The sequence below is a fragment of the Lissotriton helveticus genome, chromosome 5_1 (assembly GCF_964261635.1).
Source record: "Lissotriton helveticus chromosome 5_1, aLisHel1.1, whole genome shotgun sequence".
In the NCBI taxonomy this organism is placed as follows: Eukaryota; Metazoa; Chordata; class Amphibia; order Caudata; family Salamandridae; genus Lissotriton; species Lissotriton helveticus.
Window position 1 is genome coordinate 1,768,696,999 of NC_136065.1, and position 25,051 is coordinate 1,768,722,049.

The 25,051-nt window shown below is 48.6% G+C and overlaps 1 protein-coding gene across 3 annotated transcripts in view; it reads left to right on the top strand.

The window, feature by feature from the left end:
- The window catches only part of CDC27 (cell division cycle 27), a 1,228,661-nt gene that overhangs the window by 1,072,488 nt on the left and 131,122 nt on the right, over positions 1-25,051 (top strand). For all 3 annotated transcript variants that reach the window (XM_078645032.1, XM_078645031.1, XM_078645033.1), the window contains exon 17: positions 20,383-20,457. In XM_078645032.1, coding sequence (XP_078501158.1) covers positions 20,383-20,457 — 75 coding nt within the window. The remainder of the gene's footprint in view (positions 1-20,382; positions 20,458-25,051) is intronic.

Consider the following 25,051-nt stretch of genomic DNA (forward strand, 5'->3'; position numbering starts at 1 on the left):
CATCACTTATAATGAATTGGTCCTCCGCCCATGTGTGAAGTCTGTCTAAAATCACACGCCCTATAATTTTTACTGTAGAATCCAATAATGAGATAGGGCGATAGCAGGCTGGATTTGCCCTATCGCCCTTCTTAAAAATAGGTACAATAAGGGATTTATACGAGGACGTAAAGAACCCCGTAGAACAACAGGCGTTAAATAACTGTGTTAGTAGTGGTCCCCATAAGTCCTAATTGTTTTTATACAGGTCAACCGGGACACCATCCGGGCCCGGTGCCTTTCCGCCCCGGCTATATTGTATAGCTCTAGTCAACTCATTCACAGTAAAATCGATACTAAGTTTACACTGGGTGGATGAAAACTCTGCATCAGCCTCGATCCTCTCCCTTGTTTGCTCAGCTGCAATTTGAGTGGTATATAGTTTCGTATAATGCAACACCCACTCCTCCTCCGTAATAGCAATTTCAATGGTTGCTTTCGATTTGTCCACAAAGAAAGGCGCATTGACCGCTGTGACGGGTTGAGGTCATCGAACGAGAATATAACGACAAGCGGAGATTGGTGGTCTGCTGTACCTCTCTCTATACCTAGGATTGCCTTGCAGCAGGAGAAATGGATGCCACACTGAAACTTTATTAAAGGATACCGGGGACGAACAAGAGGCCTGCCCCTTTAACTGGGGATTCCTGCATGACGAGACTCCTCCCGCGAATGACGCCAGGATGCTCCCGCCGTTAAGGACGGAGGTTTCCAGGAAGTGGACGTGGATCGCCACCGGAGAGGAGGAAGAGCCGGAGTTGAGAGCATTCGTGAGAGACCAAGGACTGAAGGAAGAAGACGTGGGAGAACGAAGACTGGGCTCAGCTGTTGTCCCGACGGAGCCTGGAGGCCAACGACCCCACGAGGCGCCGTGCCACGCCCCAGGAGGAGCGTGGCTGGAACAGGTATGGGGCAAGTTCTCAGGGTCAGTGGGAAGGAGAGATCGTTCCAAAAGCTAAACGGGAAGTTCCGACCCCCACAGTTCCTTGTAAATAACCCTGCACTTGCACAAACACTAGATCCCTGCCGGAATTGTATAGATCACTCTGTGCACTACAGTGTGGTGTTTCCTTCCCTCCCCGGTGTAGAGCGCAAACCCGGACAAGAGTCCTGATACCTCTTTGTTTTTTTGTTTTATTTATTTTTTCGGGATACCCTCTTCTGCCATGGGGACGTTCGGACCTCTGTAACCAGACATTAGGAGCCTCAAGAGGGAGCCACATCCCGACTGGAGAGGACCCAAACACCCCCTCAAGACGGATCCCACTGCCTTTGTAAACCAAAGACTAACTAGTAGACATAAATGTGTATTTGGTAAAAGAAAGCCCTACTTAACACGACCTGTCCTGGGCGCCGTTACTGCTACCCCGCCACATCCGCCTTCTAAAAAGTAGCAGGGTCATGATTTAATGAATCCTCATGCAAGGCGTCCCAAGCTTCCTTTTTTAGCGCATTCTTCCTCATTACTTGTGCCCTTTTGTAGCCCCGTCTGGCATCCCTAATAAGATCATAATCCTTAACTCCAACTTTCAAGGCATGTTGCAGTCTGGTATCGGCCTTAGTACAAGTGGAATCCAACCACCTCTCACTATGTTTATTACGTTTTTTTGTATTAATCCAGAGGATTTCTTTAATAAAAGCTCAAATAACTTTAACATTTTCTGCTATTAATGTATTGGAAGAATTCTCATCAAGACATACATGGAAACTCTGTTCGCACTTCCTTACTAATTTTGTGAGAAAATATTCTGGATTCACTTTAATCCACTTCAGTTCATACCTGTTTTGGCTAGTCAACTCAATGTTATTTACCAACTCCCCAGATTTACCTCTACTATTAAAGTCTTGATTGGACACTAAAATGTCGATGCTTAGCGGAAAGTGGTCACTCAGGGCTATATCGTGTGTGGTAAAATTCTTAACTCTAAAACAATGTCTACATGATATCAGGATATGATCAATTATTGAAAAAACACCTCGACCGTTAAAAGTTGGGCTAAATGGAACCTCCGGTGAGCAAAAACTATTTGCAAACCCCATGTCACTGGTGAATACGTCATTCAGAATGTCACCCTGCAATAAGTGGGAGAAATGCAGCAAACTAGTTTCTTTACCATCATTAATCCCACAAACTCCTTTATCCCCCTTATGACATAAAAGACAATTGAAGTCCCCACCCCAAATAATAAAAGCATCCTTGGTGTTAAGGCTTTGCAAACTGTTTATATCCCTACCCAAATTTCCAAGCAAATCCTCCATGATTCCATGGGAGACATTGTTATAGAAATTCACTATAAACAAACATAATTTCTGCTCCACATGCATACTAACAATATGATAGTAGCTATTACTAACCACAAAATGTATTTTCGTGATTGTTAGATAATTAGAGATATAGGTACAAAGTCCCCCTTTAGCTCTACCTTGGGGCGACCTAATCGCTGGAGTATGACATGTTTTATAACCACACAAGTGAATTGCTTCCTCACCCCAGGTTTCTTGTACACAGAATATCTCATAGGTATTCACAAAATCCACCCACAATTTATTGGTCACTTTTGTTTTCCATCCTGCCAAATTCCAGAACATAATCTCACATTTATTTTCATTCACTTCACTAACTGATATGCCACCAGTACCTTCATCAGTCCAGTAAGTGGAAATAAGTTAGTTATTAAATGTGGGAATGTGGACTATGACCTCCGACTTATTCGCAGATTTATTACCCATGCAAACGAATACCCTTCGTCAAGTTGTACCGCCACGTTCCAATCAGATCTAGATGGTAAAACGCCCTTGCGACTAGACTTATCCAATGGACCCGTTGTAACTGATTGGATGTGGACCGCAGGACTTAGTCAGTCTACTTCATTAAGCAGAGCTAAACTATCAAACCGATTTTGAAGGGGGATGTTAAACTGTCTCCTGTAAAGTGGAGTAGGATTTTCCCAATTTAACCTAGGCCGGTTCCAACTGAGGGCTGATAAAAAATAACCTAAGGGAACTGCACTGATATGTGAGTTTCCTAAGAAGCTGTCTCCCACTCTACTCAAGACTAGTCTTATAAAATGTGGGGTTTTAAATGACAACACCACACAATCCCCTTCCTGATGTTTTGGTCCTTTTCCTAGCCATCCCACTCTTCTTGCCGTCTTAAACTCTTCAAATAGCTTCTCAGTTAGGCCAGTCCTCAAACACAACCACTGTAGTGATTTGTTTCTTAAATTCTCCCCTGATTCTTCTGTCATCTGCCAGTTTAGGAACATTGACTAAAAGCACTACATACGGTGTGGCAGCTGGTGGCAGCAGTATGGAACGGTCTGGCCACTGAGTCCGATCTAAATTGCTTGGGTTTAGTAGGGATGGAGTAATTATGGGGTTAGCCACAGCAGGTACAATACTAATTGAATGACCATTAGTTTTACTTGTAGAAGGTTTTTCTAATGCAATAGGATGTGGGTGACTAGAAGGATAACTAGGGATATTAGGAGTAACTCTGGTAAGACCTGAGTGATTGCTACTTGAGTTATTAACTTGATGAACTTCCTTAGTGGTATGCAATGACAAACTCATTTTGCCCGATACAAATTGTTAAGTATCTAGGCATTTGGCCAGAGACTCCTCAATGGAACCTATTCTGGATGTCAGGCTACCTAGACTGTCCTTAATCAAGTTGTCCAAGTCATCCAGTTTTACTTTTAATTTCCCTACCTCACTCTGCATACACATATTGGTACTAAGTATCGATTTTTCTCAGATTTCCGTTATATTCACTGATGTTGACTTTGTCCTTTTAGCAGGCCTTTTACACCTTCTGGGTGAAAGCCTCTCTGGTACAGTGGTATCTATGACCTCATCCTCAGTGGTAATATAACACTCACTCTGGTTTCGTGCACGCTTGTTTGGGGGTTGAAGCTGCAACTCAAAGTCCTGCTCGCTACATGATAAATGATCTGATATATTAACCACACAGCCGTTTTTATCCTGCTTACTGCTCTGTAAAACATGAGTATCAGAACTCGCTTTCACTATGATGGTTTCATCTGCCCCTGGTTTTAAAGCCTCTTCCACTGTGGTAATTTGTCGCTCTATTGCACCTACGGCTCCAGTCAAATAACTAAGTAACGACTGGCGTGAATGTTCTCCTTTTTTTGTCGGCTTCTTAGTCTGTGCGGACATTGTTTTTCTTTTCCCCATACTTGGGCAGTCACGCACTAATCGCAGGCACCGCAGTTTTTATATGGAGCAGAATGAGAAATACTTATAGTTAATTACAAAGCAGCAATATATGGCTAAATACTAAACCTTTACAATGAGTCCAAAATACAGTCCAGGTCAATGGTACTAGACTCCAGCGTTGCATCCAGGTATATGCCCTAAATGTATTTCACATTATCTTTAGTTACACAGTACCTTGGTAGTGAACATAAGAAATGTGGCCCACCCCGGCCTCTGTCAGTCTGACGGGCGCAGACGGGCCCGCCCTAGCGCGCGCGTCCCGCGCTGCGGGAGCCCCTGGGCTCTTTAGTACACGCCTCCTGGCGCTCTGATGACGTCCGCGGTGTGCGGCGGCGTGGCTGGCCGCAAAGGTCCCTGGGGAGTTTAGTCTCACCACTCGCTACGCTCCCGGTCCTGGACTTGGCCCCTAACTTTTCCCGCAGGAGGATTTGAGTGCTGGCTTCCTTTTTAAACGAATGAGGCCGATTACCGGGTCAGAAGCGCGTCCCGGCGCTGTGGGAGCCCATGGGCTCTTTAGTAAGCGCCTCCTGGCGCTCTGATGACGTCCGTGGTGTGCGGCGGCGTAGCTGGTCGCAAAGGACCCTGGGGAGTGTAGTCTCACCACTCGCTACACTCCTGGTCCTGGACTTGGCCCCAAACTTTTCCAGCTGGAGGATATGAGTGCTGGCTTCCTTTTTAAATGAAAGAGGCAGAGTACCGGGTCAGAAGGGGGTCAAAGTTTCAAGGAGGTCTGTTATGTTGAAAGACGGCAGGTGACTCTCTAAATGCAATGTAATGGTTGCAAACAGAGGCCAGCTTGTTTGTTTTCTAGATTGAGGAGTAGATGGTTGCTAAAAAGGATTTTTGATGTGTAGCTAGAAGAGATTTCAGGCATGTCTCTGGAGTAGATATAAGAGTCTCTGATAAAGCTGTACTGCAAAATACAAGTTTGGACTCTTGTGCTCCAGGGATTGACAACCAGCGAAATGTATTTGTATTTGGTGACAGTGCTCTTGCTAGTGTAGTATTCATCTGGTCGAGACTTCTAGCCACAGATTCCTTACCTTAGAATTATCCTAGGCAGCATGCTATATTTGGAAATTTTTCATGAACCGTAATCCTGCACACTGTTAGGTGGTGGTGTTCTGCTGCATGTGGCGTCATCCACACTGAAAGTGACGTTTGCAGTGCCTGAATATGCACTACTCCAGCGTACTGACATCAGTTTTTCTTTCTGCGCCAGTCAACAGAGATCTGAAGAAGAACTACCTCCAGTCACTTGTTGACTGACCTTTTTCGACCTTTAGTCGAAGGTTTTTTGAGACATTTTCTCCTGGTGTTGCAGGGATGTCGATGAGGTAGACTGGTTTTAAGCCCTGTGGCACCTGTCACCAGCAAATGTCAGTGACAAACCCACAACTCATCTACCTCTGGTGTCTCTGGTACAACCACAATGCCAAGAACTGCATTGAATGTCGTGCCATGCACCCCAAGGCTTTGAGGGAGTGATCCCTCAAACCTCTTGCCGCTAGACATGCGACGTGCAAAGGTCTTGATCACAGTCGAGAGGAAGGTCCCAGGATCGATCGCAAAGCCATCAGTCTTTGTCAAAGTCGTCCCATTCAAGTAGTCCCACAAAAAAATAGAAAACCGGAAGTTGAAGAGGTCGTCGACTGCACCCTGTCCATGAAAGTCATCTGACGAGACGAGGGAAGTTAGGCATTAGAGGGCTGGCTCCGCAGTCGAGCCTGCACTTGTGCTGTCTCCACACCTCCAATAGTTTACTGGAGCCAGAACAAACCCCCGAACTCCGTGAGTATTATGTGGCCATGCACCTCATAGTTGGGTGGCCCGACCCCGCTGGCACTCCCTCCGGCATGTGGGTTTGGGAGGGGCTCATACAAGTTTTCCGCCTACAGGTTTGCCCTGGTGCCAGTTGGGCCCTTTGTACCATGGATGGATCCAGACCGATGCTGCATCACCTTCCTTGGTGCCAACCCCACTGTTGACATCCCCATTCTCTCTGGTTCCAATACTGAACTGGATGGGCATCGTCCAACACAGACTTGAGCCATTCCCACCAAACTAGAGCCTGAGCGCTATTCCAGTGGGCTAGGACTTGGGGTAGATTGGGAGGGGCCACAGGCCCTTTAGGGGAATAACAGCCCCTAGACCCAATGAGGACAGCTGGTGTGAGAATTTAGCGATGCCAGTAGAATGGACACCACCACAGATACTGGCTTGGTCTCTTATCCTGTCGAGGCTACAGAGGAGGGAAACTTAGTTTCTATGGTGTCGTATTGCTAAAACTAATGTTTTGACGTAGGTTCTATAGCCGGGAGTCAGACCTTAAGAACCGCTTCTCCCATTTAATAAAGCTCTTGCGGACGTCCTGCACAGGACAATTGCCTGCCATCACCCCAGCCAATGGGACCCCAATTTCCTCACCACATACCCTACCACAGCAATTTTGGTGGTCCAAGCCTCCACATCTAGAGTAAATACTGGCGCATTCCCTAACACTGCACCAGACTGGGAATCCAAATGGCTGGATTCATTGGGCAAGAAGATGTTTTTTTCCACCAGCCTGGCACTGCGATTGGTGAACACCACATGTCTTTTGAGCCAATACAACCACACAGCTTCGGATTCAGTTGCGCAGGTGCCGCCTATGGTCGCGGAGCAGGCCAGAGCCATACTCTCCCAAGTTATTGCTGACGGGAAAGACGCAGCTAAATTCGCGATTTGCTGTGGGCTGAACACGACCGGCTCACTAAGCGGTTTCGTCATCTGTGGCCCTTAGACTCCACACCAGGTTGAGAATCACTTGCTTTTTGGGAGATGTTCAAGCTTCGCTGATCATGATTCCCTTTGATGGCTCCCGTCTCTTTGTAGAAAAGGTGGTGTCAGCGCTGGAGTGCTTCAAGGACAGCAGAGCTATAACCACGTTCTTGGGCCTTTCCATGGCCCCTCACTACCCCAGTCCACCTCTTGCTCCTTAAGTGGCCACGGAATGGGGCTTTCAGCCACATCTCTATCTGCCCATCCACCATGGCACGCAAGCTTCCCAGCCTTTGCATGGCTAAGGATGTAGTATCCACAGACCTAGTGGATCAGGTAGCCAGCAGTTAGACCAGCCCACCAGCAGCCGGCGGCAGCTTCAAGCATCTTTATTTGCTATCTGAACATCAGGAGCACCCAGTGGGAGAGGCAAGATACCCTATGATGTGCACCACTGGAGGGCGATAACATCCAACTGCTGGGTTCTCCAGATTGCCCAAAGGGGCTACTCCCTCCCGTTTACGAATACCCCTCCACCCATGCCACCCACTTGAGCCAGGAAGTAGAGGCTCGCTCGGCCAAGGGACCATAGAAAGGGTGCTGGCAGCAGAAGTAGGTTTAGGTTAGTACACTTAGTTCTGGTCTTGGACAGCTGCCAGGCAGCAACGTGGGCATCTCTGCTTACTTTTACTAAGCACTACTCCTGGATAGTCCGGTCCTTGGGAATGGGCACTCTGGCCTTTAGGTCCTACAGGACTTTCTAATGTGAATTTGTTCCGGAACCCCACCTCTGGGAGATATCTATTCTAAGATAAGGAATCTGCGGCTAGAAGTCTCTATCAGATGAACAAGTTACTTACCTTCAATAGTTTCTTATCTTGTAGAGTCTAATCTAGCTGCAGATTCCTCACCGACACACCCATCCTCCCCGATCTGGGAACGGATTATAGACTTATGGATGTTTCACCTTTCAGGGCCCTAGATTTTATACACCAGTGGTCAGTGTTCTTCGTGACTCCGGTCTTTTGGCACGGAAAGTCGCAAACAAAGTGCTGACATCAGCACACCTGGGTGGTGCCTTTACAGGCAATGTGCACTTCGCTTCCGTGCGGACGACGCCATGCGGAGCTGAACAAGGCCACCTGCCAGATTCAGTCTGGCTCCTGGAATAATTCTAAGGTAAGGCATCTACAGCTAGGTAGAGTCTGTACCAGATAATCCGTAAACAAAGGTAAATTCAATAGTTCTACAGGAAGATGCTTCATCCAGTAGTAGTAGGCATGTTTGTGTTGGTAGTGAGAAAACCCTTAATGCTGGCATCTTAAGTCACTGCGGTCTTATCTTGCAAAGTGCTGAAATAGAGATAGAAATTCCAAGTTGCCAAAACATTATTGATTAGGAACTGCACTGGTTTGCGTATTCTAACTGCCTTGTTTATCGAGATGTGATACGCAAACAAATGATGGACAGAATGCTAAATAAATCATCAGGGCTCTACAAATCTGAAAAATGGTACTAGTCCTGCAGGTCTAGTGCTTTCAAAAAACTCCTCGACCTAACCGGAACATACTTGACCTCCGTCTCTGAAAGCGGAGCAAATGTGACAAGATAGCAAGATTTAAAGGCATCTTTATTGCTCATTTGCTTTGTGAGCAATAAAAATGCCTTTAAATCTTGTTATCTTGTCACATTTGCTCCGTTTTCAAACACTGAGGACAAAAATTAGTATGTTTTCCTACTCGCCAGAAAGGGCGAGTAGGACTTAAAAATAGCTCGACCTCATACTATTTACCTCGCAAATGCGAGGGGTCGAGTGGATTTGTCGAGCCCTGATCATACATTCACCCCAGTCAAGAGATCTGGGTTAAATCCATTGTTCAGATCTCTGTACTGGGGTGAATGTATAACACACAAGATGATGGACGGAATGTTGCACAATGGCAAAACATTCACCCCCAGCCACAGATCTGGGTTTAATCCATCGTTATTTTGCTCACCAAGCCACCCCAGTTCAGACATGGCCATATGCAAATCAGTCTTGACCCTATGCCTCATGGGAACAGTCCATCCAGAACTGCCAAGCCATGTCTTTCCTGGACCGGAATCAAGCATCCTAGGACGGGTGTCTGGCTATAAGCCGTCTTCAGCCAGGATAGCTTGACTCCAGTGGCTTAGTGAGCAAGGGACCCACGTCTGGGGTGAATGTATGACATTGTTCTGCATTCTGTCCATCAATTGTTCTTTTTGCATTTGTTTATAGAGATGGTAGATGTTGTACCCTGCAGATTTAATAATTTTGCTTATGCATTTTAGTTTCTTGTCTTTCTTTGCATAACTCTTCTTTGGTTGTGTATTTTGGCTGTGTCCTTATGATGTTCATTGTTGCATCTTGTGCTGAAGTTCTAGATTCTAACTCTGTTGGATCAGTGTGTGTCTGGTGCTGGTGGCGTGCTAGCTGATCGGAAGACTTTCTACCTTATTACTTCAATTTTTTTGTGTTAATTATTACCTGCTGGTTCATGGCTGGATTTCCTGTTCGTGCTCTAACACCTAACCTGGCATTCAGGATACTACAACAAGGCGGACATTTTTAGGAACTCTTACCTAGCCGTCCATGACTAGAATAGAGTACGAGAGCACGTTCAGGTAGACTTCCTGGATTCACGTCAATTCGGGAATTCCTCCAATGACCAGTGTAAAATGTTTGATTACCCCAACATTTCTGGCAATTAAGGGTATGAAATCTCATAATGAACTGAGCCTTACTGCTATATCATTAGTTTTATGAAGTCTTAAAGCACCAACTTGTTCATGGACACATGCAATTACTCCCTCAATTTGAGAGGAGTGGATGTGGTAGTGATAAATAAGCTGGGAAAATTAGTTTGACTTCGAAATTTGGCTTTTCCATCCTGTGAAAAATATCAGATATGTATTTATAGATTGTAATGGTATCTTTAGTGTACTTTTGGAGAGTCCTCCGGCCTGAATGTTGTCTAAGGTCATCTAGGAGCAAGGTCTCCTCAATCATACAAGCATTCACTCACTTTATAGTCCTTACCAGTCCTGCTGTTCCCCAAAAGACATCACACAGAAATAGCAGTAAGGAGAAACCTGAGACAGCATCCATGGACCAGGACATCACTAAACTCTTGTCTGATATATCAGTTGAACCAAGCAAGAAAAACATTCCCTTTTGTTACTGCAGGAGCTACGTGCTTAGGAAGGGAGTTGAAATGCACTGCCATTTACTCAAGCAGCAGTGTTGTCCTGTCTCTGAGGCCCATCACATCACAGAATCCCCAGATACAAGGTTGTAACCACATGTGGGGCAAACATTCCCAGTAGAGAAGCTAGTGAGGCTCCACTTGTTCATCCGAGGAAGAGAAAGTTAAAGGAGTCCCTTTAAAAGATTACTGAATACGCAAAAGGAGAGAATTAGCAACCTTACCAACAGCCTCGGAAAGTTGGACTTAATGTGAAACTCCTACTTCTGATGGATACATCTGCCAGTGGATTCCTCACCTTGTGAATATCCCCTTGCGTCAGCAACATTCGGAAATTCTTTTTGTACCTTCGCGCCGACGTGGACCACGTCAGAGGTACGACACCGGGCGTGACTCCGCTGACGTCACCGACTCCATAATAGGCCCACACCGACGTGATGACATCAGTTCCCTTTTTTCCGCGTCATCGACGCCAACGGTTTTGAGGGATCCTCTGTAGCTGTTAGTAACTTTGTTACTGTTTTTTTCTTTTCTGTGTCCTCTTGCTTATTTGTGTCGAGATGTCCACGAAGAAGACTGGATTCAAGCCCTGCGGAGAGTGCGTCAAGATGATGTCAATTACGGATCCACACGAGTGCTGCGTTTGGTGTTTGAGTTCGGATCATGACATCGAGGAAGGTTCTTCCTGTAAGAAAATGAATCCCAAGGCTCTCCGTGAGAGGGAGGCAAAGCTCCTTGTTGCCAAGTTGAAGAGCAGGAAGGACAAGAAGAGGTCGAGGTCACAGACTCGACGTTCGAGGTCGAGGTCTCGCTCGAATTCGCACTCGAGGTCATCTTCAAGCACAAGAAGAGGTCTCATGAGTCTCGCCCTCACTCTCGGAAGGGCTCGAGACCGAAGTCGCAGGTGAAGTTGCTTCGCCAGGATGTGGAGACTCCGGCTCCGGCGGTTCAAGTCTCTGAGGGTGAGGCTTTGCCTGTGAATTCGCCTGTTCATTCACCGAAGCCGTTGTCGAATCCTTCTCCAGCTCCGACTCATTATTCTGATCAGGAGGGTGAGGGAGAAGGAGAGGAGGCTCAGTTGCCTGCGGGTTCGTCGACCCCGGTGCACTAGCCTGAGGTGGAGGTCGAAGTCGAGAAGACTCCGCTCCCTCGAGAGCAACCTGTGGGCTCTTATCCAGCTTTTCCTGCTCCAGGTCAGGACCCTACTCAGTTCCCGAATGCTATGTATGGAGTGTATTCAAGTGCTATGTACCCCTCTGGTGCACCTGTTGGTCCCACGGGTCCATTAGCATACAATCTGGGTGTCCCCCAGACTTACGCTCCTGCGCCTTTTATGCCATTCATGCCGGCTCCGACTCCGCTTTTCTCGCCGCCGCCGAAGCCTTCGATGCCAAGACCTTCGACGCCGACACCCTCTACGCCGTTGGTGAATCCAAACCGTCCTCGTGTTCAGCAGTCTGGTCCTCCGGCTTCGGGCTCGACGCCGGCTCCGACGGAGTCGATTCCGGATCCGTCGACTTCATTCATGAAAGAGAGGTCGAGGTGTGAGGCACAGAGACTTCTGGAAGAGCAGATGTACCGTGATGCAGAAATGGAAGAGGGTGAGCTGCAGGATTCAGGGGATCTTTACGATGATCTGAGAGAGGCTAGTGGTCTTGAGCCGTCTCCTGATTGGGATTTGGCCTCTGTTTCTGACGCCCCTTCGAAGGATGTGACACCTTATCACTTGCTTATAAGGAAGGCTGCAGACTTGTTGAATATAACACTTCCTACTGCAGAGTATAAAGCTAATATACTGACAGAGGTCCTTCATTCACCTAACTCTGTGGTCGAGCCTATGCTCCCTTTCAATGATGCTTTGGCGGAGCCTATATCTGAAGTTTGGAAAAGACCGCTTACAGCCCCTGCTCTTTCGAGGGTGGTTGCGAGAAGGTACAGGGTGGCGCCTGGTGACCCGGACTTTTTATCCACGCACCCCTTACCAGAGAGCTTGGTTGTGCAGGCGGCCTTCTCGGAAAAAATCTGCGGGCGCTTTTCCACAGGTTCCTGGGGATAAAGAATCAAAGAAGCAGGACCAGGCTGCAAAAAAAGTATTTTCCTCAGCAAGCATGGCGCTCAAATCGACTAATGCTACTTGTCGTATGGGACGCTATATCCATGCATTGATGGATTCAGTCAAACAGCTGGTTCCAAAACTTCCTGAGGAGGATAGGAAGGATTTTCAAGAGGTGATTACTGACACTCAGGCTGCTGCTAGACAGGTCATTCAGAGTGGTCTGGACACTGCTGACTCTGTAGCAAGAGTGATGGGTTCTTCAGTGGCCACAAGAAGAGCGGCATGGCTTAAATCTTCTGAATTCTCTGCAGATGTCCAAGCTGCCTTGATGGATTTGCCCTTTGATGGGTCAGGATTGTTTGGAAAGAAGGCTGATGCTGCTTTAGAAAGGTTCAAGGACAGCAGAGCAACAGCAAGATCTTTGGGCCTACAGTCCAGAGGTACTGCGGGGAAAAGGTTCAGAGGTTTTGGCAGGTCTTCTTTTCGGACCTACAGGCAGCCTGATTGGGATTTGGCCTCTGTTTCTGACGCCCCTTCTAAGGATGTGACGCCCCTTCTAAGGATGTGACGCCCCTTCTAAGGATGTGACACCTTATCACTTGCTTATAAGGAAGGCTGCAGACTTGTTGAATATAACACTTCCTACTGCAGAGTATAAAGCTAATATACTGACAGAGGTCCTTCATTCACCTAACTCTGTGGTCGAGCCTATGCTCCCTTTCAATGATGCTTTGGCGGAGCCTATATCTGAAGTTTGGAAAAGACCGCTTACAGCCCCTGCTCTTTCGAGGGTGGTTGCGAGAAGGTACAGGGTGGCGCCTGGTGACCCGGACTTTTTATCCACGCACCCCTTACCAGAGAGCTTGGTTGTGCAGGCGGCCTTCTCGAAAAAATCTGCGGGCGCTTTTCCACAGGTTCCTGGGGATAAAGAATCAAAGAAGCAGGACCAGGCTGCAAAAAAAGTATTTTCCTCAGCAAGCATGGCGCTCAAATCGACTAATGCTACTTGTCGTATGGGACGCTATATCCATGCATTGATGGATTCAGTCAAACAGCTGGTTCCAAAACTTCCTGAGGAGGATAGGAAGGATTTTCAAGAGGTGATTACTGACACTCAGGCTGCTGCTAGACAGGTCATTCAGAGTGGTCTGGACACTGCTGACTCGGTAGCAAGAGTGATGGGTTCTTCAGTGGCCACAAGAAGAGCGGCATGGCTTAAATCTTCTGAATTCTCTGCAGATGTCCAAGCTGCCTTGATGGATTTGCCCTTTGATGGGTCAGGATTGTTTGGAAAGAAGGCTGATGCTGCTTTAGAAAGGTTCAAGGACAGCAGAGCAACAGCAAGATCTTTGGGCCTACAGTCCAGAGGTACTGCGGGGAAAAGGTTCAGAGGTTTTGGCAGGTCTTCCTTTCGGACCTACAGGCAGCCACAACAGCAGCAGCAGCAAATAACGCTCTACAAGTCGTACAGAGGCAGGCAAAGAGCTCGTCCTAGAGGTCGTCAGGCCTCCTCCTCCTCCTCTTCCTCTACCTCTTCCCAACCCTCTGCCACCACAGCAAAGCAGCCCTAGATCCGCCATTCCGGATCATGTGGGCCCAGTGGGGGGGGGGGCAGCTTACCCATTTTCTACGAGGATGGAAATTGATTACATCGGATCTTTGGGTTCTCAATCTCGTGGAGAATGGGTATGCTCTTCCCTTTCGGGAATTTCCCCCCAATTACCCTCCTTGCCAAGGTTTTTGTGCGGAGGACCACCTGCTGCTCTTGCAGGAAAAAGTCCTGACTCTGTTCAGAAAGGGTGGGATAGAGGTGGTTCCAGAGCAGGAGAGGGTTCAGGGGTGCTACTCCCGGTATTTCCTGATCCCCAAAAAGGATGGTAGACTTCGTCCAATCCTGGATCTCAGGATCTTGAACCTTTACCTGAGGAGAAGTTCAAGATGCTCACCCTTGCGCAGGTTCTTCAAGCGCTGCTGGAAGAAGACTGGATGGTGTCGATCGACTTGCAGGATGCGTATTTCCACATCCCCATTCTGAAGTCGCACAGGAAGTATCTCTGTTTTACGGTGGGATCGCAGCACTACCAGTTTGCGGTCCTTCCGTTTGGTCATACTACTGCGCCTCGAGTCTTCACCAAGGTGATGGCAGTGGTGGTTGCGCATCTCAGAAGGTCAGGGGTACCGGTATTCCCTTATCTGGACAATTGGCTGATCAAAGCAGAATCTCCGGAGAAAGTGCTCCATCATCTGTAAGTCACAACACAGTTGTTGTACAGGTTGGGTTTTTCAATAAATGTACCCAAATCTCACCTGGTGCCCTCCCAGCACAACCTGTTCATAGGTGCAGTACTGGATACAACTGTATGTTGGGCATTCCCTCCACCTCAAAGGATTCGCGACATACAGGAAATGATTCCTTTATTTCACAATGGAGCTGTCGTTCCAGTCCTGAAGGTCCTTCGTCTGCTCGGTCTGATGGCTTCCATTCTGTTGGTCAACCATGCACGCTGGCATATGAGGGCACTCCAGTGGTGCCTCCGCAGGCAGTGGTGTCAACACAACGGAGATCTCAGGGAGTCCATCAGGATCTCCAGAGAAACTGCAGCGGATCTGTCTTGGTGGAGTGTGGAGGGCAATCTGTCTCAAGGAAAGCCTTTCCAACTACCTCCATCGGTTGCCACAGTAATAACGGATGCATCCACTCTAGGGTGGGGTGCTCATCTGGGGGATCTGGAGATCAAGGGTCTATGGTCTCCAGAGGAAAGGTTACTTCACATCAACCTTCTGGAATTGCGGGCGATACGTCTGGCGCTCATGGCCTTCCCCCCCTTCCCTTCGCGGGCGGTCGGTTCAGGTCCTGACGGACAACACCACCGCGATGTGGTATGTAAACAAGCAGGGAGGGGTAGGGTCGCAGTGTCTCTGCAGAGAGGCTCTGCGTCTCTGGTCCTGGATTCAGGATCATCAGATTTGTCTGATGGCAAATCATCTGGCCGGAGTTCTAAACGTGCGTGCAGACAGTCTCAGTCGGCAGTTCTCAGCCGACCACGAGTGGAGGCTTCATCCAGAGGTAGTTTGTCACGTCTTTCGGACGTGGGGGAACTCCGCAGGTGGACCTGTTCGCCACTCGCGAGAATGCTTACTGCCCGTCATTCTGCAGCCTCCAGTTTCGATGCAGGGAGCCTTGGGGGACGCGTTTCAGTTGAGTTGGGGCTCGCAACTCCTTTACGCGTTTCCTAACATACCCTTGATTCATCGGGTTCTGAGGAAGATTCGCCAAAACCAGGCCCAAGTTATATTGATCGCCCTGGATTGGCCAAGAAGGGTGTGGTACACAGATCTTCTCCACCTCTCCTCGTGCCCGCCGCTCCGTCTCCCTTTCAGGGCAGATCTCCTCTCCCAGATGGAGGGGCAGGTTCTACACCCCCACCTCCAGACCTTACACCTTCATGCCTGGAGATTGAACGGGGCAACCTGTATTCCTTTTCTCTCCCACATGATGTGGTGCATGTCATTCTATCGGCCAGGCGTGACTCCACCAAGTCAATCTATTCATACAGATGGTCTAAATGTGTGACTTGGTTTGGGGAGAAGTCCATTGACCCTTTGAGGGCTCGTTTGTCAGATATACTTATATTTGCTCTTTCTTTAGCGCGGCAAGGGTTTGCTGTGGCTACAGTGAAAGGTTATCTTTCGGCTTTGTCGGCATTTCTCTGCCTGCCGGATCAGCCTTCCTAATTTAAATCTCCTATTGTTTTAAGATTTCTGAAGGGCCTTACAAATAAATTTCCTCCTACTCCTTTTATTGTGCCTCAATGGGACTTTAATCTGGTGCTTACTTTTCTAATGGGTTCTCCTTTTGAATTTTTACATAATTGTCCCTTGAGGTTGTTGTCCTTTAAGACGCTTTTCCTAGTTGCAATTACCTCGGCAAGGAGGGTGAGTGAGCTTCTTTTAGTTCAAAGCCCCCATTCTTGACCATTCATGCTGAACGAATGGTTCTTAGGACCAGGGCTGCTTTTCTGCCTAAGGTGGTTACTTCTTTCCATCTAGGACAGTCTATTACCCTTCCTGCTTTCTATCCTCCCCCTCACCCTTCCAAGGAGGAGGAGCGGCTTCACCGTCTGGACCCTAAGAGGGCGGTGAGCTTTTATCTTGATAGGACAAAAGACTATCAAGTTGATGACCAGCTGTTTGTTGGATTTGCTGGTTGCAGAAAAGGAAGAGCTTTGCACAAGCGCACACTTTCGAGATGGATAATACTGTGCATCAAGATCTGCTACGCCCTGGCTGGTAAGGAACCTCCAGAGGGTATAAGAGCCCATTCTACTAGAGCAAAGCCTTCAACATCTGCTTTGTCTAGGGGTGTACCTGTTGAGGACATTTGTAAAGCGGCAACTTGGGCCTCCCTCCACACTTTCGCGAAGCATTACTGCTTGGATACCGAAGTGAGGAGGGAAGGCCACTTTGCGTGTTCTGTCCTCCAGGATTTTCTGGTATAGGAGAGTGGATACCCTCCTCCGGGAGTGGGGACTGCTGTGGGAATCTATTCACAAGGTGAGGAATCCACTGGCAGATGTATCCATCAGAAGAACAAGTTACTTACCTTAGGAAATGCTTTTTCCGGTGGATACAGTATCTGCCTGTGGATTCCTCACTGACCCACCCGCCACACCTTGTCCACACTTCTATACCTGAGTAACTGTGATGTTAATATGTTTTTATTGTTGAAGGAAGTTTTATTTCAATTGCTTTTCTGCTTGGTTTCACACTGTGTGTTATCTTGACATTTGTGTACTGTGTATACTGTGCATATATCTATCTTATTAGCGCCAAGAAACCGCTGGTGTATGTGCGCTGTATAAGTAATTTTAAACTCAAACTACTGACGTCGGTCTGTCCGTGTGCCTCGAAGGCACTGAAAAAAGGGCGGAACTGATGTCATCACGGCGGCGTGGGCCTATTATGGAGTCGGTGACGTCAGCGGAGTCGCGCGCGGTGTCTAGCCTCTATGACGTCGTCCTCGTAGGCGCGAAGCTACAAAAAGAATTTCCGAATGTTGTTGACGCAAGGGGATATTCACAAGGTGAGGAATCCACTGGCAGATACTGTATCCACCAGAAAAAGCGTTACCGAAGGTTAGTAACTTGTTCTTCACCCTCATCCCCCACTTCTAAATTTAAGAATTTGAAAGATGTTCTAATTATATCGGAACACAACCAAAGGAATGAGATTAACAAAAATGCTTAACATAACGTTTCACATGTTGAACAGCACACAGGATATTCAAGACCGACAATTCACGCAACTCAAAATGACCATCTGATTAGGAGGTTTTATTCCGATGAAATAACACAGGAAAAAGAAGTGAGCAAGAAGTATCTAAACTCTAGGACTATCACCAACCCCAAGTCTAGATTTGAAAGAACTGTGAATCGTAGAGATTTGCACAATATTCTGTAGTGTTGTTTTAACTAAAGTTTTCAGGCAGCCTGAAAATATGCAAAACCAAATTCAGCGATTAATGCATTTAAATAATTAAATGGAGCTAAGAACAAATAAGGTTTTTTGTTGGTTGTCCGGCACATTGTGTAAATGCAGATTCCGGTGTCCATCTTTCTTCTATCGGATGTTTTAGTTGTCACTACTTTATTCAAACAATATTGTTGCAAGGAAATAATTGTTTTCTTTTTTATGGTCACCCCCAAGGTTTTGGATGGGTGCTACTGTTTTTTCTACTCAGAGTGCACTGCGGCCTGCCAAGCAGAAATTGATGTCCGTGCCCTGACCCTAAAAATGTTGAATTGGCTTACACCCAATTGGCATAAACTAACTTACCTGTAGGTCCCTGGTATATGGTACCAAGGATACTCTGGGCATGACAGTTAGAAGGTCACTCCAGGGATTGCAACACTGGTTGTGTCACCCTGGGTCTGTCACAGGTAAAAAAAAAGGTTTCCCAGTCTGCATTACACACTAGAAGCAATGGCAAAGTCAAGCCTCCCCTGCAATATGTGTCACCCCTCTGGAAGGCCTCCTGAGCCCGATTGCGGTATGCAACATATTCCATGAGTAGGACAGGTTTTTACATGTCCAGATATTAAAAACATGAAACTGTTGTTTTTCCTGTGGAAAGACTTTGCTGCCCCATTGGCGAGCAGAGGGTTGAAGGCTGATCCCTCAGCTGTGCTCACTCCTGAATGATGGGACTAAAGTTGGTAAGTCATCAGCCAAATTGTTACATGCAGCTCAACTTGATTCTCAAGCCGAAATTAATGTAACTTGTTGCAGTGTCCGCTTTAAGCAAGGTGACACTTTGTTGCCTTTAGTCTCCAGTGCCCTCAGTCTCCAGTGCCCTCAACAGTTGCACATGGTTGTTAGTCTGAGACCACTTTCTGCCCTCCTGGGGAGGTGTGTTAATGACTCCCATGGAAGGTAACCATGGTAGCCTGCACTGGCGAGAGGTGTTACCAACATGCTACAGGAAGCCACACTGTTAGCCTAAAAGGTGAGCTTCAGAGGAGAAGCTGCTTTTGAAGGGCAAATGGGTAACACTTGGTAGAGGGGCTGCTCTATTGTCTAGGTTGACAGTCTGGCACTAAGGCCATGGAAGGGGAAACCAGTTACCAAGGTGGTTTTCCTGGGGTGTGTAGCCCCCTTGGTAGCCGCTGAGATCATTTTCTGGTCTTACAAAGGGCACCTAGACCTCCAATCTTGACTGAACTTGAATGGGACTTCCCTGCTTCCTGTGCCTGCTGTAACGAGGCACAGGCAAATGGAGGCTGCACCGACATATACTCAACCTGGTGGCTAGCAAAGATGGGGATGTGCCTGCTGTGTCCTGCTCATGGAGAAGTATTCTCTGGACCCTAGCTGAAGCAAGAGACTCCAAGGATCAATTGGACAGGGCCACAACAGCTGAAGAAGCCTGCTGGGGCAAGTTGGTGGCCCAAATCTTCAAGATGCTGTTGTCTTGTCGCCGTGAAACACCAGAGGCCAGTACCCAACACTTCAGGTTGCACTTTAGTTCGCAGGACCCAGGAGAGTCGCTGGAGTACAGCTTGATCACCCAGAAGACCCGCAGTAACGGGGTGATTGGTAGCCCATTGCCATGACCAAGAGGCCTGTGGGGGACATCGACCCCCTCTGGTCAGGACCGCCGCACCATGCTTGTGGATAGAGGAGTACTTGCGGCCAACGGGGGTCTTCCTGCATTGCATCTACAGCATCTTCAGAATCCTGTATCCCTTGCATAAGGACAACTCCATAGGAACCTACAGCAAAGGGATAAATGGACATGGAACTCACTGAAGACTGCTCCTACTTTCGAGAACTATTCTGGTTGACCTTGCTGGTCCCCCTGACTGGCTTGATGGGTGAGTTGGTTACCTAAAGTAATTCAAACTAACCTCAGTGCTATTACCCAAGTTTTCTTGAAACAAGGTTTAAAGTATCATATTAGTTGGATTTGCCAATGCTTCACCATTAAGGGAAGAAGTGTATATTTACTATACCTTGTCATTGCTGTATCTCCAGTACACTACAATGGATCTATTTTGTTATGGTGTCTAAAAATACATAAAAATACAATCTGTTTTTATAAATTGGTGTCTGCTTCCTTGAATGTCTCAATATCTTCAATTGTTTTGGTGCTGTTTGAATAATGTACACTTGTTTGTGTAAGCCTTGCTGCTCAGAGCCACAGCTACCCAGGATTGTGCTTGAGAGTTTAACAAACGAAACCAACTGGTCCTAAAGGGACCACATGTTATTACATGGTGAGGTCTCAGAACTAAAGCATATAATAAGCATATAATAGATCTCATGTCCTCAATTGTATATTCTTGGATGGCTAAGGAGATCCATACATGGGCCAACACTTTGAAGAATCAATTTTATTAAGGTTTGTAGGCTCAAAAGCCTATATTTCTGGTAAGAGAAGACTGCTTAAAAAAGCAGTGTAATTATCTTGAACATGTTATAAACTACATTATTGAATTTACCTAGAATAAAGAAGTCATCCTAGTATTGCTAAAACGTTTTCCTTTTCCTCTTCTTCTGCAGTCTGCATTACGAGAACTTGAAGAACTCAAGCAGATTGTTCCCAAAGAGTCCCTTGTATATTTCCTGATCGGGAAGGTAAATGCAATTTCTCTGAAGTTTGATTGCCATCTATAAACATTCAGCAATGGTCTTAAATGAGATGCAGTCTTTTTGTTGCACTGCCTCCCTGACTAGTCTTTGTAATTACAGTGAAATAAGACAGCAACATTATTTGCACCAGGTACATCAGCCCTCATTATTGTTACTCGTGCACCATGGGATACAATATTGACATAAGCAAAGCTAGTCTGTTGCACAGCAACGTTTATATAACATTTACACCCCACAAATCAAAATCTGAGTGCTCTTGGGGGTAACTCAAGTCACCATAGAAATGTATTCAGGTGCATAGCAACACTTAAGATAAATGGCCACTTTTAACCTATTTGGTGTGATTGAGTGATTTAACCCTTAACATAATATAACCTCAGTTAGATGCCCTTAAAATTCTCCAAAAAGTTTCTGGTTTAAATGGGTCATATGCAGTAACACTCGCTACATGGGAGAAAATTAAGCCATGCTGTGTAATTTGGGGGTGGGGGCAGGAGAGGTGACCATTTATTAAGTCAATTTTTCTATCGTAGATTGAGTCTGAAAGTAAAATCATAAGTTACCTAATTTTAGCCAAAAAAAAGAAAAACGCATGCACATCACAGCACACAACAGTCTGATGGATACTTCTTACCACTGGTTCCTCTCCTTGTCTATACTCCCCAGACGTCTGACTGGATGCGGAAACTTTTCGAGCGGAACTCCTGCAGGTCGGTATATGACGTCATGTAGCTCCACCCTGACATCGTTCCTCTCTCCGGAAGAGATAAGCAAAACATCGTGTACGTGCCTACCAGGCACGCTGACGTCAGTTACTCTTTCCGCTCATTCAACGCAGACCCAGAGCTACTCATTGGTCTTTTTAATCACAAATCTTTTCAATATTTACCAGTATGCAGGGGGAAAATATCACCTCTTAAGACAACAGGTGTCAAACTAATAGAGACCATCACAAACCGGTGTCTGTGACAGACCTTCAGAAAGAATGCTTATTGTGTCTGGGGTAGAATCACTCCTACAAGGCCTGCAATGCCTTCTCCCAGGTCAACTTGAAATCCAAACGGGATCTCAAAAACACTCCATAATACAACCAGTGATAGTCAAAAAGGAGGTCTCAATTCCCCTCCTGAAGTTGTCTCTAGGGCAGATTATCGTTGTGGTCAAAATGTCCAGGTAACCTAGAAAAAGCATAAGAACTGAAGCGAGAATCACCCACTTACCATCTCTCTTGGACTCCAGAAAGAATGCAAGGGTGGTTTTGTGCTTCTGGTAATTTCTCTCAATATTCCTTCGGAGCAAATTCAGAGTCTGGTCCCAGCGCACCTAGAATTCCCGGGTCTGTTGGCAACTTTGCAGCAGGGGGAGGCCTTCAGATAGGCCATAATGTGCATTTTCTGAATTTTACTGGCTCCCTGTGGTGCACTTTTAGGTAGCAAAGATCCACAGGGGCCTCCAGTTGGACTATCGCCAGTGGTGCCTACTGTGCCCAATAAACTGTAGTTGTCCAGTGCTGACTCTCTTTCAGCCCCATCCTCTGCGCCTGTTTTCGTTGCGTTTATGCCAGAGGAAAATGTGCAGCTTATCTGAAAGAAATAGGTTAGTATTAGATTACTTACCTTAGAAATACCCCCAGGCGTCAGACTGGATCTGGAAACGTTTGCGTAGCAGTACCCTTGCGCGTCGTTAGGCGTCGTCTGCGGCTCCGCGGGCGTAGTAGGCGCCGGGTGACGTCGCCGGAGTACTTAGACGCCGCGCTAACGTCAGTTCCTATTTTTTCCACGCCAGCAAGCGCCGATCCGGGAACAGTGGTACCCTTTAGCCATTTTTTGACTAGACTTTTTGATCTTTTTTATCATATTTTTCGAAGTCGAACGACTCCGACGGTGCCGGTAGGAATGCCCAGGTTTAAACCCTGCGTCGACTGCAACCGGCTGATGTCGGTTACAGACCCCCATCGCCGGTGTCTTCATTGCCTGGGGCCCGACCACGATGACAAGTCGTGCCCCGACTGCCGGGCCTTTACGTCGAAGAGTAGGCGGGAGCGGTCCCGCAAGTGCCTCGAGCTCCGGCAGTCGGCCCGAGCCGTTCGAGGTCCCAGTCGGGAAGGAGGTCGAGGGACCGGTCGCGGGGCCGGAGTCATCACGGCTCGGAGGATCGACCCCCACTCCTCGAGCTCCAAGTCCCCAGGTAAGAGGCACAAGAAGTCGAAGAGACTACATCGCTCTTCCGACTGCCCCCGACGCTCGCGCGACGCGGCTGGGGGTTCGGCTAACACCGCCCACGCGGCTCCTTCGGAGCCGCAGGTGTCTCGGCCTGCTCCATACCCGCTGGTCCCTGGGCAGAACGCGACGCCGGAGTAGATCGACGCCTTCCTCACGGCCATGAGGTCGCTCACTCCTCCGTCTGGTTCCGCGGCGCCTTCGGGCCCAGCGGCCCCGACTGGGAGCCCAAGCGGGTTGGGTGCTTCGGCCCCGGCGCCGTCTGCGACTTCGGTCCCGACGCCGCAGGACTCTGCCGGATCCGGGTCGGCGCCAGTCGACCTTATGACCTCACCGGCGCCAGCTCCTAGGGTGTCGCCCACCACGGTCGACACCGTCCCCAGAGTTCCCCTCGGTCCGGTACCAATGCCGGAGTGGCGTCGCTCGACACCGCATTCGACGCCGATGGGAGATTTTTACTTCTATGATTCGGCCCCATCATTTGACCCTGAATACCAGGAGATGGGTGGCGAGGCGGATTGGGAGGGGTCTGAGGACCCTCTGGCACGTGACTGCCAGCCTTATCAGGACTGGGCAGGTGAGCTAGGGGACGCCAGTGGTCTGGACACTTCGCCAGACACTGGCTTTGTCTCCCCTCCTACCGTGGCTACGGAGGAGGGGGCAGCCTATAGTGTGGTGTTGACGCTGGTGACCAAGGCCTTATCCCTTTAGCTCCCCGTCGCGGCCGTGAGGACTAAACTCCTTACTGAGGTCCTTAAACCGCAAGCTCTTCGGAGCCTCTGTTGCCGTTTAATGAGGCCTTGTCTGGCGTTCTTCTGGGCACCTGGTCCAGGCCTGCTACAGGTCCTGCTGTAGATAGGAACGTGGCCAGACACCACCGTCCGGCTCCGGGCGACCCTTGCTTCCTGTCCACCCACCCCACCTCGAGAGCCTTGTCATACAGGCCTCTAACTCCCAGACCGCATTCCCGACGGCTCCCCCCGATCAGGAATCCAAGAGGTACGAACAATATGACAAAAAGATGTTCTCCTCCCTAAGTTTGGGATTGCGGTCCATTAACACCGCGTGGCTCTTGGGCCGTTGTACCCACTCTCTCTGGGACACGGTCACGGACGTGCTGCCACAATGTCTGGAGTCCCGGACTAAACTTGCCCAAGCCCTTGCGGAGGGTCGAGATGCAGCACGGTACTCCATCAGATGTGGACTGGATACCACGGACTCGCTAGGTAGAGCGATGGCAACAACGTCGGCGATTCCTCGCCACGCCTGGCTGATGTCCGCCAACTTTTCGGCTGATGTCCAAAACACTCTTATGGACATACCGTTTGATGGCCGTCGCCTCTTTGGCGCCAAGGCAGACAGTGCGCTTGAACGCTTTAAGGACTCCAGGGACACGGCCAAGTCCTTGGGCCTGTCGGCCCGCGCCAGCAATCTGCTGCCTTTCGCCCCTTTCGTGGGCAAGCAAGGGGCGCCTCCACACGTCCAGCCAGCCACGGGCCGCAGACTAACATCCAGCGCGGTGGCGGACGTGGTAACCTCCGTGGCGGTGCCCGGGGACAACGGCGCGGGGACAACGGCGCGGCCAGTCCACATCCACCCCCGCAGCATCCGCTTCAAAGCCTTCCTAGTCCGAGCTTTCAGGCCCACAAGACGCCAGTTGGGGGCAGGGTCCGCCATCACCTCCTCCACTGACGCAGTACCACCGCGTGTCGGGGGATCACTTAAATCTTCTGCGAGAGGAAGTTGCGGCCCTCTTGGCCAAGGGGGCCATCATGCGCGTTCCTGGGCCAGAAGTAGGGTGTGGTTGTTACTCCCACTAGTTTCTGGTTCCCAAGAAGGGCAAAGGGGGCCTACGCCCTATCTTGGACCTGCGGAACGTCAACGGCTTCCTCCGGAAGGAGAGGTTCAAGATGCTGACACTGGCTCAGGTCTTAGCTGCCCTGGACCCGGGAGACTGGATGGTAGCGTTGGACTTGCAGGACGCTTATTTCCACATCCCCGTCCTGCCGGCCCACCGGCGCTACCTGCGGTTCACGGTAGGCCACGAGCACTTTCAGTTTACCGTGCTCCCCTTCGGCCCTACCAGCGCCCCACGGGTGTTCACGAAAGTGATGGCGGTGGTCGCAGCTCATCTACGCAGGTTAGGGGTTTTAGTCTTCCCCTACCTCGACGACTGGTTGTGGAAGACGGTCTCGCCCCAGACAGTAGTCAGCCACCTCCAGACTACAGCCGACCTCCTGCACCTGCTGGATTTCTCCATCAATGTGCCGAAGTCGCACCTGTGCCCCTCTCAGAAGCTCCTCTTCATCGGAGTGGTTCTAGACTCGGCACAGTTTCGGGTTTATCCTCCCGAACAGCGG